At 37.9% G+C, this 18,791-nt stretch overlaps 1 protein-coding gene across 1 annotated transcript in view; it reads right to left on the bottom strand.

Moving 5' to 3' along the window:
* tim (timeless) overlaps positions 1 to 18,791 on the bottom strand; it is a gene marked incomplete at its 5' end in the record, with an annotated part of 72,349 nt that overhangs the window by 29,536 nt on the left and 24,022 nt on the right. Inside the window, 7 exon segments of the mRNA XM_076182837.1 lie at positions 643 to 847; positions 1,321 to 2,712; positions 5,182 to 5,337; positions 7,323 to 7,424; positions 8,115 to 8,252; positions 9,290 to 9,470; positions 10,262 to 10,323. Coding sequence (XP_076038952.1) covers positions 643 to 847; positions 1,321 to 2,712; positions 5,182 to 5,337; positions 7,323 to 7,424; positions 8,115 to 8,252; positions 9,290 to 9,470; positions 10,262 to 10,323 — 2,236 coding nt within the window.

Genomic DNA, 18,791 nt, shown 5'->3' with positions numbered 1-18,791 from the left:
GAACAAAGATTGGATTAATTACATCTATCAACACTGGAACAAAGAAGAGAAAGAGGTGATTTGCTAACCATTTATAGAATTATGAAAGGGATGGAAGTTCTTGATAGAGACAACTTATCAAGATGGGACAGAAGAGAAACAAGAGGACAGTTACAGAAGAGATTTGAAAAAGAATAGCTTCCCACACAGAATGATTGATGTCTGGAACAAACTAACAGTGAGTGCCAAAACTATACAAGATTTTAAGAACAAACTGGATGCAGAGAGATACAAAAATGGGTCACTACAAGCATAGCTCGTTCCATAAAATACAACTAGGTAAATATATATATATATATATATATATATATATATATATATATATATATATATATATATATAGTAGATTTTTTGCTCTGGTTGACATGACTTTACTCAGTAGTGAGGTAAACATAACAGGGTCCCCTATCAATCAAGACCTAATGAGGAGTTATCTTCTTAGCTAAATATAATTTTCTAATATCTGTCACAACAGAACCTTTGTCTATGCTGAAGGTATTCAACTATACCTTAATCATAAATTTCTAAGGAGCAATCTTATGGTTGAGAGTTATCCATAACTATATCACATGACAAAAACACTTAATAATTTAGTCAAAATACCTCTCATCTTCAATATGTGTCTTGAGTCCAGACTGGTTTGTTCCTTCTTCATACACAATTCAAATGATATGAAGAATTCACGTAATGCAGTAACCACCAGGTGTAGGCGGCGTACATGAGGTACCAAATTCTGCTCACCTGCACGCACAGCTCTTTCCAGTTCTTCCTGCATAACTACACCTTCATATACCAAATACGACACAACCTGCCCCAAAAAAGACAATAACCAACATTTTATGTAAATATAGGATAGTGTTCCATGAATACCAATGAAAAAAAAAAAAAAAAGTTTTTGAGGAAGCATCAGCTCAGGCTGAAGTAATGAATGAAAGCTTTCAATCTGTTTTCACTATGTGCAGTGATCTTGTTGAGAAAGGAAATGTGCGCAAAAATAACCAGATAGAAAGCAAGAAATGAAAAAAATATATATATAATATTTGATGCACAATAACCTGATAAACATTATTTACAGCCAATGTATTGACAAAACATGTCCATTAGCAAAGCTCAAATCCAAATCAGATCTACAAGCAACTTGTTTGAAACAAGTTTCTTCAAAATACAAAGATTTTTGAGATGTGACAAACTGAGCTGTTAAAGTTTACATGTCACTGTTATCTCTGTTCCCTAAACAGGCAAAATTATTCATTTTCAAAGAAGTGTGCAGTGGTTACTTACATCAACTGAAAGAACTGGGCAAATCTGTGAAAGTTCAAGGTCCAACTCCACAGCAAATCTGAGAAAGTAAGTGATGAGCCACAAAAGATGAGACTTATCCAAGTCAATCTGGTATGGCAGGAGAACCTGCATTCGGAGTCCCTGGACAAGATTGGAGTAACCATTCATCATGAAATCGATTGTGAACTCTTTGAGCAAATTGGATATATCTTCAGGTGTGGGGTGATGGTGCAGGAGAGCTTTAGCTTTGACACTATTGCTTTCTTTTCGTTTGAGCAGTTTGCTGCGCTTAATATTGCGTTCCTGTAGTGCCTTCTGTAGCATCTTTGCTGGCCGTGGTTTACTCAACATCTTGTGTGGCTTCTGATGATGATGACGCTTAGCGTGTGGGCCCTCATCACATTCTGACCCTGTTGAGTTGCTGGACTCATTTGTCTCTTGAGTGTCTGTGAGCTTCTTTTGTGACATTGCATGTCTTGTTCTCTTTTGCCCAGCAAGTGGTTTAGCCTTGTGCAACTTAGGTAATGGAAGAGGTGACTTCTTCACACTAGAGTCACCAGAACCAGATTCCTCTTCATTTGGGGGATGTTTCAAAATGGTCTGTGATTTTATGGATATGTGTGCATTCTCTTGATATGGACCAGTTGTTGATTCTACTACCTCTTCCTCCATACGCTCTCCCAAATCAATTACTGGTAACTTGTCTCCAGTTACACTTTCACATTTGACTAAGTCTTGCTCCATCTTAAGTGCAACAATGGAAGATAACAAGACATCTTCCCCATTGGGTGATCCTTTCACTGGGTGATCTTCCTCAACCTCTACTGGTACTCCAGATGGTTCTTGCTCCATGGTGGGGATTGGACTGCTACTCTCACTACCACCTTCACTTCCTCCACTAGTACATCTATCATTTTCTCTTTCACCTACTTCACTTTCTTCTATTTCAGCCTCTTCTTTACACAACAGTTCATCGTTGGCACCTTTACTTACAAGGTCATCAAGACTTTGGTCAGTGTTTAAATCAGATTTAATAACATCTTTTGTCTGTGTTATGTCTTGTCCCATCTCTTCATCTGTGTGAACCCCACTTTCAGATGACTTGCACCTGCTACCTTCGCTGTCAATACTTTCTGATACTCGAGATTTTGATTTATGTTCTTTTGACCCTTCTGGGGCAGAATCATCTTGTGAGGACTCCACATCTATCATAGATCCTAAGGGGCCAAATCCACTATCCTTACTACTATCTTCTTTCTCAATTTTACAACACTGAGTCATTAGTGATATGTCATTAGTTTGACCCTGAGTAATTTCTTTCTTTGTCATTCCATCCACAGGTGATAAACGTTCAGATGAGTCTGACACTGGGTCTGATGTAGAAACAGCATCCTGGAAATAAAGAACCATATATGAACATTAGCATAATCTTACATTGGTACAAGATCTTGCTTATTCTAATGCCTCTGATTACTCAAAATACAGGTCTACAAATGGCAGAAATTATCAATTAAAGTGCATGCTGAAAAAATGAATGTATTAAGAAGTATTGGTATTTTGTCACCAATAACTAGTTCATCTGTATTTGGAATTAATATTGTGCTGAGGAAGTGGAGTAATAGATGTGGTAAGGGAGAAATTTAAGGAGAGTAGTAGAAAGGAGGCATTGTTGAAATTAAAATTGATCAGCATTCTTTTCTGATTGAAGATTAGTCTCCAATCATAAAAGAATGCTGTGTGACTGGTCCATACGAGTGTCACTGAAATCCTTGAAATAATGACTGCTTAAAATTTATGAAATCAACAATCCAGACAAGGATAAAAATATAAGATAACAAAGGAAAAAAATATGTAAACTGAAACAGCATCATGAACCATACTGACCCAATTTTTTGAAATGATGATATTTCATATCAGTTTGACACAATTTGAGTGTCCAGTTTAAGATATGAATTAAGTACAGTATAACTAAAAAGTTGGTAAAACTTTTATCAACTATACAGTATAACTAAAAAAGAGGAGAAATTTGAAAGTTAATGTGGGTAAAAGTAAGGTGATGAGATGTACAAGGGGAGAGGATTGTAGCAATTTGGAGGTGGGTATTAAATAAGTCAGGCTGGAGGAAATGAATAGCTTTAGATACTTGGGGTTGCATGTGGCAAGAAAGTGAGCAGTGGAAGTAGAGGTATATTGTACAGTGAAAGAAGCAAGTAGGTGCCTTGAGGGATTAAAAAATATAATGAGAAATAGACATTTGGGAATGGATGCTAAGAAGAGATTGTATTGTAGGAGAGAGGCCGAACGCAAAGTATGGGATCCAATGTATTTAATGTTTCGCCCAGCAGGGCTTCTTCAGAAATAACACAGTGGAGAAACATCTGACTCCTTATATAGCCTGAGCTTGCGGGGAGAAACAAACATAAAACTGGTGTAAACACATTTTGCGTAAATTGCTTTTTACTTGGTTATTAAAATTGTTAGACATAGATTTGATACAGGCCACAATGCTGACTGGAATAATTCAAACATTATTAAATATGAAAACCATACTATGAAACGTAGATGTTTTGAATCTGCTTTTATATCTCTCATTGATAATATAAATCAAAACAATGGATTTTTTACAAAAAATAAACCTTAAGCAATTTCAATAACCAAATAACAAGCAATTTACACAAATTGTGTTTACACCAGTTTTATGTTTGTTTCTCCCCGCAAGCTCGGGCTATATACATAAGGAGTCAGATGATCATTTTAATTTTGATAGAATTTGTGAAGAAAAGTTACACGTATCAATATAACTCAATGGAAAAGGTAACACAAATAAAATCTTAAGAAAGTAGAAAAAAAAAAAAAATCAATTTGAGGAGCGAGACAGCCTTTGGAAATAAAATATATTCGGCTGTAAGAAAAGAATATAACCCTTTCATTATCTTTGAACTCAACTATATTACCGCCCACGAAAAAGTAAAATAAAAATAACCAATATTTAAATATTTGGTAAAATTATACAATAATTCTATATTTACATGCTTTCTCCTTACAAAGGCTATCATAGTTTGTGGCAACATTGATTTCACAAATATAAATAATATTTATGAACACATACAATGGTTTGTTTAATCATAGTAATTTTTGTCACAAAATGCTAATCGCTTTAAGGGGACACTACAGTAGTGGCATGTTACCCCATCATACCCCTTAAACCCTTAACCCTAGCCAAAATAATATTTTTTTGGAAATGAAATATAGTTACCCAAGTATCTGGAGTGATAGGGTATCAGAATGTATATTCTTATGGGGGTCTATCTCCCAAACACTAGGAGTTTGTGAACAAACAAACAGACAGACAGAAGCTACTTTATTATAGTATGTATGTATGTATATATATATATATATATATATATATATATATATATATATATATATATATATATATATATATATATATACACATGTGAGAGTGATAGGTGGGGAAGGGTAAACGAAGCAACTAGTCTCTTAATAATTGACGCTCTGGAAAAAACCTGACACTCAAGGCTTGATGAGTTCCTCCCACTACGGGTATAAATTTTGTGATCACAATGTATTGTAGCAAGTCCTCCGAAGAAGATCATAGAGACCTAAATGTTAGGACAATAAATGTATTCTTAAGCCCATCTTCGTTTACCCTTCCCCACCTATCACTCTCATTTGTCTCGGACAATTTCTAAATATATATATGTGTGTGTGGGTATATATATATATATATATATATATATATATATATATATATTATATATATATATATATATATATATATATTTAAACCATGAAATGTCATGGAAAAGGGAAAGATAGGAACATATTTAGAGCACATACCGATGAAGATGAGGACATTGTGTTATTCTCTTCATCTTCAGAGGACTCTGGCAAGGATGTGTCCAGCCACTCTTTAATGAGTTTCCTGATCGTGCCTTGTTGTTGCTCACGATACATCAGAGACACTAACTGTACCATGGTTATGTTCCACAAGTGCTGCAAAAGAAGAAATTGTATAATTAGCATCATGCTGCAAACAATTTCCAATTTTCTAAATACTTCATCCTTGTCATGAAAACTCCTGACAGGTAGTATGTCTTTGACAGCTGAATGATAACTGGATTTCCTTGAGTACACTGCATGACCCAGGTCACACATACATATTAAGACTTCTATCCTTACTTGTTACCAAGTTATGAACAATATATAACCATATATAATAAGACTGAAGTGTACATGACAGTTAAGCTTCAAAAACAACTTTACAAAAATCTCTAGTAGCCAATCCTACAAACCATCAACAACTTTCCATATCTTTGTCATGCAACTGGACTGCTTAGGTTTGGCAGCATATAAACTAAACCATGACAGTTTCAATGAAACCTTGAAAAAGTGCATTCTTTATAACACATGTTCATTTTAATATCTGTTACAAATATATGATGTATGTAGGTGCTTTGACCAAAAGATCTACCTTATAAGGAGGAAAAGGCTTAGGATGTGTCTATTTTTACCAAATTGTTGAAAACTAACACACTTGAATAAATTTAAAAACTTCTTTTCTTTGTCATTTTCACATATGAGTTCTATCATGCATAGTTATTTCATGAGTACTTTAAATTGCACATGGACTAATATATACATATACATACACACACGCATGTACGTCGGATACACAGCAAAGATTGGAACTCCGGAAAAGAAGTGCAACTTTTATAGATCTCAACGAGGGAGTACCTTGTTGTATTAGTACGGAAGGGGGAAAGCTCGTGGTGTATTGGGAAGGTGAAGAAATAGGAGAGAGAGATGGATTACTGAGGAAAATGGAAGGAAACGAGGAAGGGGACGAACGGGCCCCGGATCTTAGGAGAGGTGTAAATAAACGGGGGGCAGAATACACAGACAAGGAACAACAAAAAATCAGAGGTGTCAAGAGCAGAAATATAGATGATAACAGCTCAATGGAAAGAGAAGATAACTGCTTTTATGGATTTAAAGAGGGAGGTGACAACCTCCCCTGACAAGTAAATCTAGAGGAGAAACTAAAAAAAAAAATGAATGAAGAATGGGAGGTTAGGTTTAACAAATTGACTCTGGTTGCTGAAAGAGTTGATAAACTGGAAGAATTAAAGAAAGATAATAAAAATCTGACTAAAGAAATAGAAGAATTAAAGAGACAGTCAGTGAGAAGTAAAGGAAGAGGATGAGGAACTCTCACCCATTCCATCACCTACATACCCCACTCCCCTCCACCCTCTTCCCTCACTCTTATCTTGGCACCTCCTGGATGATGGGTCATCCCTACAACTTGCCCACTGCTCTGGGTCAGAAGCAGTGTCACAAGACACAGCACATCCACAACAAGGTTGCTTTTTCATTAAACTGGCGACCACCCTCTCCGTCCCCTCATGCAGAAAAGGAGATGACGGGGAGAAATCCCTTCAGGCTGTGTCAATTTATTTCTCATACATACTCCCTCACCTCCCATCCACCCACCCACCCTCATGCATCTCAAATCTAAAAAAAGTAAATTTATTTTTATTAATGTTAACCACTTCCAACAGTGACGCTTACGTAGGCGTCATGAGGAGCAAGTGGGTACGCGATGATGCCAACGTCAGCGACTTGATTATATTTATTGTAGTTGTACCTACATAACCTCCATTCTCTCTAGACTGGCTTCATCATATTTTCTATGGTTATCAAAATTCACGGGTGAAAGAGAACGAACAATTGAGCACTGACTTTATTTTTTATAATACGATTATTATGACGCAGCATCGCACGTCGGGCAGCTAATGCTGCCAGACATGCAATGTGCCCCGGAATGAAGAGGTTAATATAATTATTCTAATTCCATACCTATAATAAAAAAAATTACAGTAGCTTTATCCTTTCTGGTATCACATTTTCACTTGTTTCTACAAACTCATTAACTTCTTCCCATTTTTACAGATTTAACATGATTTTTGATGGTTTACCTGCTGGCTGCAAGTTAAAAGTTGAATGATGATGTTATCAAAACGTTGTGCAAATAGGTTCCACATGATCTGGTCTTCTGTCAAAACTTCACCAGTGCCACACTGAAAGTAAGAAAATTCATAGTAAAGTACAACACAATAATGCAATTGTACACACTGCATTTGAAATAAATATGTTAACAGAAGTAATTTCTTAATGTCCTATAAAAAAGTAAACCTATGAAGGAATACAGTAAGAGAGAATGAGAGATAGACAGACACAGACAGAGCCTGTAAAAGACAGACAGACACAGAGAGAGAGAGAGAGACAGAGAGAGAGAGAGAGAGAGAGAGAGAGAAAGAGAGAGAGAGAGAGAGAGAGAGAGAGAGAGAGAGAGAGACTGCTTTCTCTACAGGTGAACCATGAACTATGTCTCAGAGGTAAGCAGCTTGATCATAAACTGGATATGAACAAGTTCCATGAACTGGAAAGAGTTGACAACCAGCAACTGATAATCTCTTCTTACTACTATAAGCTGGTGACATAGAGTCCCACACTAATACAACACATACAGTAGTCCAACATTTCTGCCATCAAATCTATGGGAAGACTGTAGGGCTATGGGTTTCCATGTTGTGAAACAGAGGGCAACAATTATTTACACCATTATTACTTGCTTATACTGTACTAGATACCACTTATCCTTTTATACTGGCTCCTGCAGAGATACTTTGTTCATCTTTGTGTCATCCCCTAGGAGGCAAAGGGATCAACATTAAACCATTACCTGCCTTGTCAAAACATTTTCTTACCTGGGTGGTAGAGTTATTATTTGATTGAGGGTCATCATGGGCCTGGGTACTTGGAACATGTACATGAAGCAAGTTTCTCACCAGAAGAAGGCTATGGTTAATCATTTCACATTCTTCCATTGTTAAAATCTTGGACTCCTGATATAAAAGAAAAAGACGTATACAGTGAGGAATATTATGCCACAATTAAGGCCACTAAAACAGTCAAAGTATTACTAACAATGTGAAAACAAATCCAAATTTCTATTATCATTTCAATTTTGAAACTAGATAAAAGAAATCATAATGTAAAAACATCAATCACATTATAAAAACAACTCATATGAATCTCATCTGACTACACCTCCACAGCATGGTTTCTTACAACTAAGAAAATAAAGACATCCTATGAGCAACACAGAACAAAGCTTTAAGAATAATAACCAGATAATTAAAACTACCCCCAATAAAAGATCTACATGTAGAAACCCAAATACTCCCCATGAAACAGTAGGTTATATGAAAATGATAGGCACACAATTCTATGCAAGAACTCTTAAGCCCATCCTCCCCCCCATATTACATAAACACAACCCTGAAAGTGAAAAAATAGCATCATATAACTCAAATATCTTCAACAACCTAAAAATTCTACCTCACAATATGTCCACATAAAAACACACGCACTCAGGTAACAAAACAATCTCTCCAAGACCAACCGCTAAACTTCCTACTCCATCGACTTCACCAGATTTCAGCTCATCAGGGAAATCCATCCCATCGCAAACAAAAACTACATTGGCATGATTGCATTCAGGCCACCACTCATCATTAAAAAAGTACCAGTACAAAATAGGCCAGGCTACAGACTCAAATTACTCAAGATTCAGTCACCACACACATCACAAAATGCATCTTCTTTCACTGACCAACTCTCAAATTACCCAAACAACACCACAATATTTCTTCCTTGAGTAATTGTGGTTTAATATTTTGGGTGGTGTTTGGTTACCTGTGAACTGTTTGTCTCCTGCAATATAGACCTGAGATCTGGATTCATTGGTTGATTGAAAAATTTATTAATCTACTGAAGAAAAATCTACCTAAATTGTACAGGCCAAAATTTTTTGAAAAATCTTTATTTACAATTCAAATCACTACAATTTTTGGATATGATAAACATAGGGTCCACATACCTTTAGGATGGAATTCATGAAATCAATAAGGGCTTTGGTAACACGGGTGTCCAGAAAGAGTTTTTTAGTGGAATGAATGGCTGCTTCAAGTTCATGTATGATTCGTTGACCCTCACAATTTCGGCTCATAATCTCGATGGGCATGAGGCATTCTACAGGAGTCATCAGTTCCTGTAGAACCCTGAAAAAAAAAAAATAATAATAAATAAATATATAAATAAATAACTGTTGTAATAGCAAAAAAGATCAATGACAGAAACATATATATATATATATATATATAATATATATATATATAATATATATATATATATATATATATATATATATATATATATATATATATATATATATATATATATATATATATACGTACATATACCACACTCACACTCGTCCCCTTTATCCTTGTAAAGTGGAACTATACAGGCACTCCTCCAGTCCTCCAGCACTCTACCCTCTCTTGAACAAACATTAAATAACCTCACCAGCCAGTCCACCATCACTGCACCTCCTTTTTCAGACATTCTGCATGACATCCATCCAGACTCTGATTCCGATGTCTGTGTTTTGCCAGCCCGAGCATGTCAAAAGTTTCTGCCTCCAATCTTGCACCTTTACGCAGCCAACGGTACCAAAATTCCAGTGTACAAGCGCCATACCATGCAACTCAACCTTGAGCTCCGCCGTGGCCGTTCCTTTGAGTGGACCTTTTATGTTTGGAGATGTCTCCCAACCAATCTTAAGTGCTGGTTTCCTGTCTCACTATGGCCTCTTGGTGCCTTGGTAGTCTATGCATTATCAGAGTTTCACACAATGCCGGTAACATAGTTTACAATATGAGAGCAGCTGGTATATCCCCTGAAAGTTGTCTGCATGCTTCTGTGGGTATGCATACCACAGTCTGAGAACTGTTTCTACAAATAGTGCCCTGTTAAATTTTGAATTATACAAGTCTGACAAATTACTTACTTGACCGTTGCTTCAATCAGCTCTTTGTCATTTTTCACGTGAATTAGTGTCGGCAACAGATTCTGAAAATACAAGAAAATCAAATTAAATACTAAAAATTTGTGTTTACATTGTAAAAAAAAAACGCTATATTGGCTAAGCTCATACAGAAACATTTATGGCAACTCATATGGTACTTTGCGAAATACGAAAATATATAAATAATATTATGATAACGTAGTAAATAAAACAATACGGATTTATAGACAAACTAATACCAAAACAAGTGCAGCCCACGAGCTAATCGCTGATCCCTCTCTGATATAGATAAATAGCGGAGTCACAACATGTGGCTTGCTATATCATACCTGTCAAGTCTTACGTTTTTTGCGTGTCTTCGTAATTTCTGTGATTTTCAAGTTTTACAGCGTAAGTTGAAAACAAGGATGCAGAGTTGCCAGCTGGGTATTATTTGCCAAATAAATTTCCAACAGGACTGACATGCTGAAATAAAACCGTGGCGTTGTCGAACGTCGGAATTTGTTGGATGTGTCGATTTTTTTTTTTTTTTTTTTTTTTTTCCGTTAGCGAGGGCAAGTTCCAGAGCGAGAAAGAGTGATGGCTGGACCCTACTTGGAGTCGGCGTGGGTTTCGGGGACATAAGCATGAGACGCGGGACGTCTCACGCTCTTTTCCTGGGCACGACTGTGATAAGTTGGTGGTGGCGTAGCGGGAGGCAGCGAGGCTATGTCTATATTACCTGCAATAATTATGTTACGGTCATGTAGTGTTATTCTAATCATGTGCTCTATATATCTTTTTAAGATTTCATGCGTCGTCACGGTCAGCATGGCGTCAAAATCTACTGCGAAAAAGCCACGGTTGTACTTTGGGCGATGCCACCCTGAATGGAAACATGACAAGGAGTTTCACAATCAGATCACGAAGTCGGAAGAAGTATGTGAATATGCACAAGGAATCCGAAAAACACAAGCTTGCGTTCAAAATGGCCAAACAGTATGTACCGACTGATCAGCAATTTCGCCAGCAAGTCAACAATAATGAAAATAACATTTAACTGAATCAAATCCTGTTTTGCCAATGTTTGGCAAAACAACATTTGCTGTTGATGACAGCTGAACACTTCACCAATCTGATATGTAAAATGCTGCCTGGCTCGAAAGCCGCTGAAGCCTTACATTATTTTCATTCTGCATTTGTTTTGAAACAAATACATATTGAATGACAAAAAAAGATTGTTTTCTTATGGTTTAATTACCGTTTTATACACAAAATTATGGTCTCTTACCCAAAACCTTACGGCAAGACACTACAATAGCTTGACAGGTATACTATATACGCACCATCCTTGTAGTATGCGCAACAGTCCCGACTGGCAACACGATTTGCTCCTCACCCCTCCCGTGCTAAACACGTAAAAAGAATTACCAACAATTCCTCGCAAATTCAAACTAAGGTAATCTAAATTTCCACCATTTTGTGTTTAACACAGGATGAGTGGGAGAGCAAATCGCGTTGCCGGATAGGATCACAGCGCACGTGTACCGCAATAAAGCGTCCGTAGCCGCCACTTCTTAATGTGTCCCCTAAGTATAACTGAATGTTTTCTAAGTGTACCCGATTGCCGCAGTTTTTGTTTTAGTCACTCCTTAACACAAGTTTTATATCTATTTAATTTTTGTATATTTGTGTATACTTTCATTACAACAAAAATTCTTTCTCTTGTAAATAAATAAAGAACATTTCTGTACAGCCCTTGAAAAGGATATATGTGTAACCTAAATGTTATAACATATTGTATACTATCAGTAAATACTTAAGAATCTTTTCACCAATTGTGTAAATAGTATCGTCGGCATGCTGAAGTAGAAATCAATATGATATAGTACATCAGCCACGACAAAAATATTCCTCGTTGTTGACTACACGTCTATATCTATGCACTTATGCAATCGTATGTCTGCTATGTTCACTGGGTTCTTTATGTGCTAATTAAAAACCAGCTATAACCATATCTATATTGGTTATTTATGATACAAAATTACTATTACTATACTTTATTTGTCCTTCTGCTAAACTTGAATCACTAAATAAAGTGTAACCAATGATCTAAAATTTGGATTAAGACAACAATCCAGGGGTCTGATATATATATATATATATATATATATATATATATATATATATATATATATACACTATATAAATATGTATATATATATATACACACACACATATGAGGGGACGGAGAGGGGGGTCGCCGAATTAATGAAGCGGCCTTGCTGTGGATGTGCTGTGTCTTGCGACACTGCTTTTGACCCAGGGCAGTGGACAGGATGCAGGGATGACCCGTCATCCAGGAGGTGCCGAGATGTGAGGGAGGGAGGAGGGTGGAGGGGAATGGAATATGTAGGGGATGGAATGGGTGGGAGTGGTTTCTGTGCCTTTTTTATTTTTGGCTACCCCCCGTGTAAGAGGGAAAAAGCCTTTGGTATATGTATGTATGTGTATATATATATATATATATATATATATATATATATATATATATATATATACATATATATATATATATTTATATATATATACATATACATATATATACATACATATATATATATATATATATATATATATATATATGTATATGAGAATGCACGGCAGGTCAGAATGTGGGTAGAATGTGAAGAGCTTGGATAAACATATCTATTTCCACAGTGCATATATCCGCGGGTCCGGACCTGGCAGTAAATACATGACTGGGAATGACTTATAGAATTATGACCAGTATCGACCGGACTATCTGGCACTGCGGGTGCCTTTGCATGAGGAGAAGAGTTCGTGTCTTCAAGAACCTTGTGATCCCTATCTTGCTATATGGATGTGAGACTGGGAACATCATCAAGGCATTTAAGTCGCGTCCGAATGTTTCCATCATGAAGTCTTTCCGGAGTATAATGAAGTAACACTAGAATGATAACTTTCGAAAACAGAGCGTACTCGATGGCGCCAACATCGCACGTCGATGAAGACACTACATAGGTGGTCTACCTCTCGGACGATGACTCTGTGTACAGGGTCGCCTCTGAGGGAGATCACGCTGGGGGAAGGATACCGTGGGAGTGTTCATGTAAGCCGTGGCTGCGACACATAAATCTGATCTGCCTGGAGACTGTAAAGACATATCAGGAATATTCCTGAGATCTGAAGAAGGGAGTGTGTGGCTATGCGCCGTCACGATGTTTGCCTCCATTAACCAACTGGGTAATCGTCGGATCCCTCGATCCTTTCCCACCTTCCCTCCTCTTCTATCTTACCGAATTATGGAGGTCATACTCTTGCTCGTAGCTTGATTAGCAAAGCCACGCCCTTGCTGCGATGAAATGGCTTCTGCATCTCGTTGACGTAGAGAGCGCGCTAGCAAGGTGCGCCTTTTCACGACAGGGTTATTATTTGGGAGCACACAGTCATCCTTTTTGGAACAACCTAATTAGCTGACGGGGTTGTGTTAAGGACTAAATCACACAACAAGAACAGAAAATTTGGACCTTACTGGTTACCTCTGACTTTTCAAGACATGAGGGGCATGGGGATTAAGAGAGGAATGGGGGTGATGGTAGGGGGCTAACTTGACTATATATAAGATAGACTCGTTCCAGATTAACCGCTATGATTCTCTGATTACGGCTGCCATCTTGGCTGTGGTGATTTAAGCCTTACAAAGAGGGAAAGTGGGACATCGCAGATTTACGTGAAGTGAGGAGGGCTGATGTGCTGCACATACACAGAAAGTCCCAAGGCCGCTCTGTGAACTTGAGTCGCGCTGTTTTCATGGACTTTGATTCTGATTAACGCATTTTTTCAGCTGAGGAAGGGGGGGGGGAATTCCGGACATGAATCATTCAATCGGGACAAGTCTAACCCTCTCGCTGCGGAGAACGTCTCTTTCAGCTGAATATAATCACCTGGCGGGCGGCAGCTGAAATAAATATGTGGATCGTACAGCGTAGTATTGGGAGCAACCTGGATATATTTTATCGACAGGCAGCTTGCGTGTAATATCGTGTGAATTTTTTTTAACGTTTATGGATAGATAGATGGATACCTTAACTTAATCTCCTAACAAGAACACTAAAATTAGGATGATTTAACTATGTGTGTGTATATGTATATATATATATATATATATATATATATATATATATATATATATATATATATATATGTGTGTGTGTGTGTGTGTGTGTGTGTGTGTGTGTGTGTGTGTGTGTGTGTGTGTGTGTGTGTGTGTGTGTGTGTGTGTGTGTGTGTGTGATTTATACCCATACATATATGGTGGTGGTAGTCAGTTGATTCTACTGAGGTGAGGTGAGGCGAGGAGTGATGGCAGGGCCACTGAGACAGGAGCCTGAGCGGTTTAGCCAAGAATAAATGTAAAAAGCAGGGACGATTTTGGCGGGCATTTAGAGCATTTTAGGTGAAGAACAAGCGCCGTTTAGGTGAAGAGTAGGGGCACTTAAGGTGAGGGTCACAGACAATTTGGGTGGGGAGAGGGTAAAAAGCCTGCACCTGGCTCTCCAACTTCTGTTCCCGTGTCCCCAAGGTTCGTCTAAATCAACCTGACACCCACTCTCTGATAGACGGTGCACTTCTATATATATATCCTTCTTTCATTGTTCTATTCTCATGTACATCTGTTCGCCGATATCTATAACTTTCTATTTGCTCAATTCTCTCTCCATTCAGCTGGACATCCCTCTCTTGCTTTCCACTATTTCAAAACGTCATAACCTTAATCGCTCCTGCGGTAGTGAGAGAGAGAGAGAGAGTGTGTGTGTGTGTGTGTGTGTGTGTGTGTGTGTGTGTGTGTGTGTGTGTGTGTGTGTGTGTGTGTGTGTGTGTGTGTGTGTGTGTGTGTGTGTGTGTGTGTGTGTGTGTGTGTGTGTGTGTGTGTGTGTGTGTGTGTGTGTGTGTGTGTGTGTGTGTGTGTGTGCACTGAATTCTACGGAGTGAATGTTTGGGATGTAATACGGAATGACGTCAAAGGAGAATAAAGGAAGAATTACGATAAATGAAAGAAGTGTAGGTTGGCAGTCGTTCAAAATATTTTCATATTACCTTTTCTTTTTTACAATGTCACACTGAGTTGTTAGAGATTTATCTAGAAAGGGAGTTAATTCCTGTGAATATGGTGTTTAAGAGAGAGAAACATAAATTACTTACGTTAAGGACACGTACGAAAGGGTTATGGAGAGGAAGGTGGTTGAGAGAGTATTAATGGACTATACAGTGGTACCTAGAGAGAGGATTGGAAAAGTTCAGGATACATACATACATACATACATTACATACATATATATATATATATATATTCAGGGGGAGAGAGCAGGGGTTTATCAGATCATTATCTGGTAGAAGGAAAATCGGAAATGAAGGAAAAGTAGAGGAAGAAAAGAAAGGAGGAGAAATGGTGACTGAGGGTAAGCAAATTAAATGAGAAAGATAAAGAGTAGTAATACCAAGAGAAATTTAGAGAAGTGTGGGAGGTGGCGAAGGATGGGGGGGGGGGGAGGCAGAAGTAAAAGAAGAAAATCTGTTTCAGGGAATAAGTGATAAATTGCGCAAAGATAGTATGTGAAATGAGGAGGATGGGGGGGGGGACAAGAGAGGTAGCGAATGGTGGAGGTGAACAGGTAAATGCATCAGTGGAAGAGAAGCAAGCTTGTGATAAGTGGTTGCAAAACAGAACTAGGGAAGCATATGAAAGATACTGAAAAGGGAGAGAAGAGAAAGGCAAGGTGAGGGAGGCAAAGAGTAGGGGGGAGGGTAAAAGTTTGGTGGAAATTTTGGAAATGATAAAAATACGTTTTTAAAGAAGGTGAAACTGGGGCAGGTTCAGAATCAGATTGAGAAGAAAAGGTTAAGGGTGACAGACGAACAGAAGTGAAGTCTGTGATGGGAAGATAGCTAGGCTATCTCAGGGATTTCTTGAATGTGGAGGAGTCTGCGGAGAGGTTAATTAAAGCAGTGGGAGTAAAAGTAAGAAAATGACTGTGATGGTAGGAGAAAATACGTACATATACCAAAGGCTTTTTCCCCCTACACGGGGGGGTAGCCAAAAAGAAAAAGGCATAGAAACCACTCCCACCCATTCCATTCCCTATATATTCCACTCGCCTCCACCCTCCTCCCTCCCTCTTATCTTGACATCTCTTGGTAGGAGAAAATTATTGGACAAAAGGAGAAAATGAAATACGAAGAACACTGAAAGTGGTGAAAGCTGGTATCTTACTATAGCAAAGTTGTTTAATACGTGCTCAGGGGAGGGTATGTGACAGAGGCCAGAAGGAGAGCATGCTGGAGGAGTGCATGTTCTGTTTCACTATACAGCAGGAAAGGAGATAATTTGAATGTAATTGCCTTTCAGGGATCAGCGCAGTTGGTAAGTCTTAGGGGAGGATGTTAACTAAGACGATTTGGGGGAGAACTGAGGAAATAATTGGGGAAGAAGTGTCGTTTGATTATATATACAATATATATATATGTATATATATATATATATATATATATATATATATATATATATATATATATATATATATATCAACAAACAAGGTACATGGATCAAATGTTTGCAGTAAGGCAGATATGTATGAAGCTTTTGCCAAAAGTAAGAGTTTCTTTTAGTCTTTAATGGAGAAGGCCTATGGCAGGGTTGGCAAGAAGACATTGTCGGATATATTGCAGATGCATGGGATAGAAGGAAAGCTATCGAGGTCAGTCATTCTTTTTTTTACGGGAGCAGCAGAACTTGTGTAAGGATAAGGCATGGAGAGAATGGGTGGTTTGAGGTAAAGGTGGGGCTGCACCAGGGGTGTGTAATGTCACTATAGTCGTTCATCGTGTATATGGTGCGAGGGTGATGGGGAGAGGGTTGGGGATGGTTACAGAAGCTAGCGGGAAGAGGGAGAGGTACATTTTTTATGACACTGCGTTCGTGGATCAGACAAAAGAGAGTATGAAGCTGCTGGTGGCGGATTTTGGGAAGGTACGTGAGAACAGAAAGCTGAAAGTAAATGTGGGCAAAAATATGGTGACGAGTTGTACAAAGAGTCTGGAGGAAGTGGAGAGTTTTAACTATTTAGGGTCGCATGTAGCAGTAGATGGAGGAGTGGAGGTAGAGGTAATTTATAGAATGAAAATGGGATGGAGGAGTGGAGGTAGAGGTAAATTATAGAATGAAAATAGTAAGTTAATCTTTTGGGGGAATGAAGTCTAATGAGAAAGGTTTCTGGGGGTGAACGCTAAGAGGAAGACTGTACGAAGGAGTGATTGTGCCCACGACACTTTCTGGGATAGAGACTTGGACATTAAAGGAGGCACAAGGGATGGAATGGGTGGGAATGGTTTTTATGCCTGTTTCTTTTTGGCTACCCACCGTGTAAGGGGGAAAAAGCCTTTGGTACATGTATGTATACTATTGTAGAGTTATTAGGATGGATAGAGTGCGATATAAGTAGGTGAGGCGGAGAGTGGGTGTGGAAAGAAAGCTGGTACATCATAATAAAGCATGCCGACGGGAGACCTTTCGGTCCATAACGAGCAAAAATATTATAATACCGACCACGATATACTAGCTCAACCTACAACAATATAATTGTGCCACCTTCCGTAGCAGGTGGCACCTTTAATTTTACTGTGGCTGCCGCCAGGCTAACTGTTCATATCCACGGTACCTATGGCCGCCGCAAGGCTATTATGTTCACCTCTGTGGCACGCCCCTTGTTTGTACAGCGGATAAATAAGGGGAAAGTGGGACTGGAACATTAAATTAATTATTTCGAGTGAAAATATATCTATTCTGGAGAAGTAAGCTAGAAATACATAGTACTAGGCTTACAACTTTGATGGGACCAATAAAAAATTAGATTTATTTTTATTTTATTACGATTTACCATCATCATAGTTTCTTATCCTTTCCATTGTTCTTCTATTCGTGGTGCTACTTATTTCTTATTAACATTATTATGGTCGGGGTTCCTACATAATACTACCACCTTTTCATATCATTATACTACAATGTTATTAATCAATTACGAGTAAAACATGTTAATTAAACATTGCAAGCACATTTGTTACATGTCACGCTCAAGTAAATACGAAGAGTTTTCATGGTTCACCATACCAGACAACAGCGCAGCAGTATCAGAATGGCTGCCGAGTTTTTTTTTTTTTTTTTTAACTTATTCATTGATTTATTTACGTATTTATTCAGCTGTATATTTGAGTTTTATTTTGCTACCAAAGTTACCAATATCATTTTGTCGGAAACTATACACGCCATAGCGTCAGTTTCTTATGTCCACATGGGGCAATGCAAAATTTTACTCGCTCTTCTATTTTTTCTTTTCAGTTATGTGACGAGTTTGCATTTTTTTTCTAGAACACAGCCTCCATTCACGAAACATGCAACTTATACAAGTAAAGAAGAGCATTTTCTAATTATCTTCATGAAAATTTTACGTAGTTA

Source organism: Oratosquilla oratoria, unplaced genomic scaffold (genome assembly GCF_046742065.1).
Source record: "Oratosquilla oratoria isolate Oo_2021 unplaced genomic scaffold, ASM4674206v1 SCAFFOLD89, whole genome shotgun sequence".
In the NCBI taxonomy this organism is placed as follows: Eukaryota; Metazoa; Arthropoda; class Malacostraca; order Stomatopoda; family Squillidae; genus Oratosquilla; species Oratosquilla oratoria.
The sequence above is the reverse complement of the archived record's forward strand: the minus strand, read 5'-3'. Positions and strand labels throughout refer to the sequence as shown.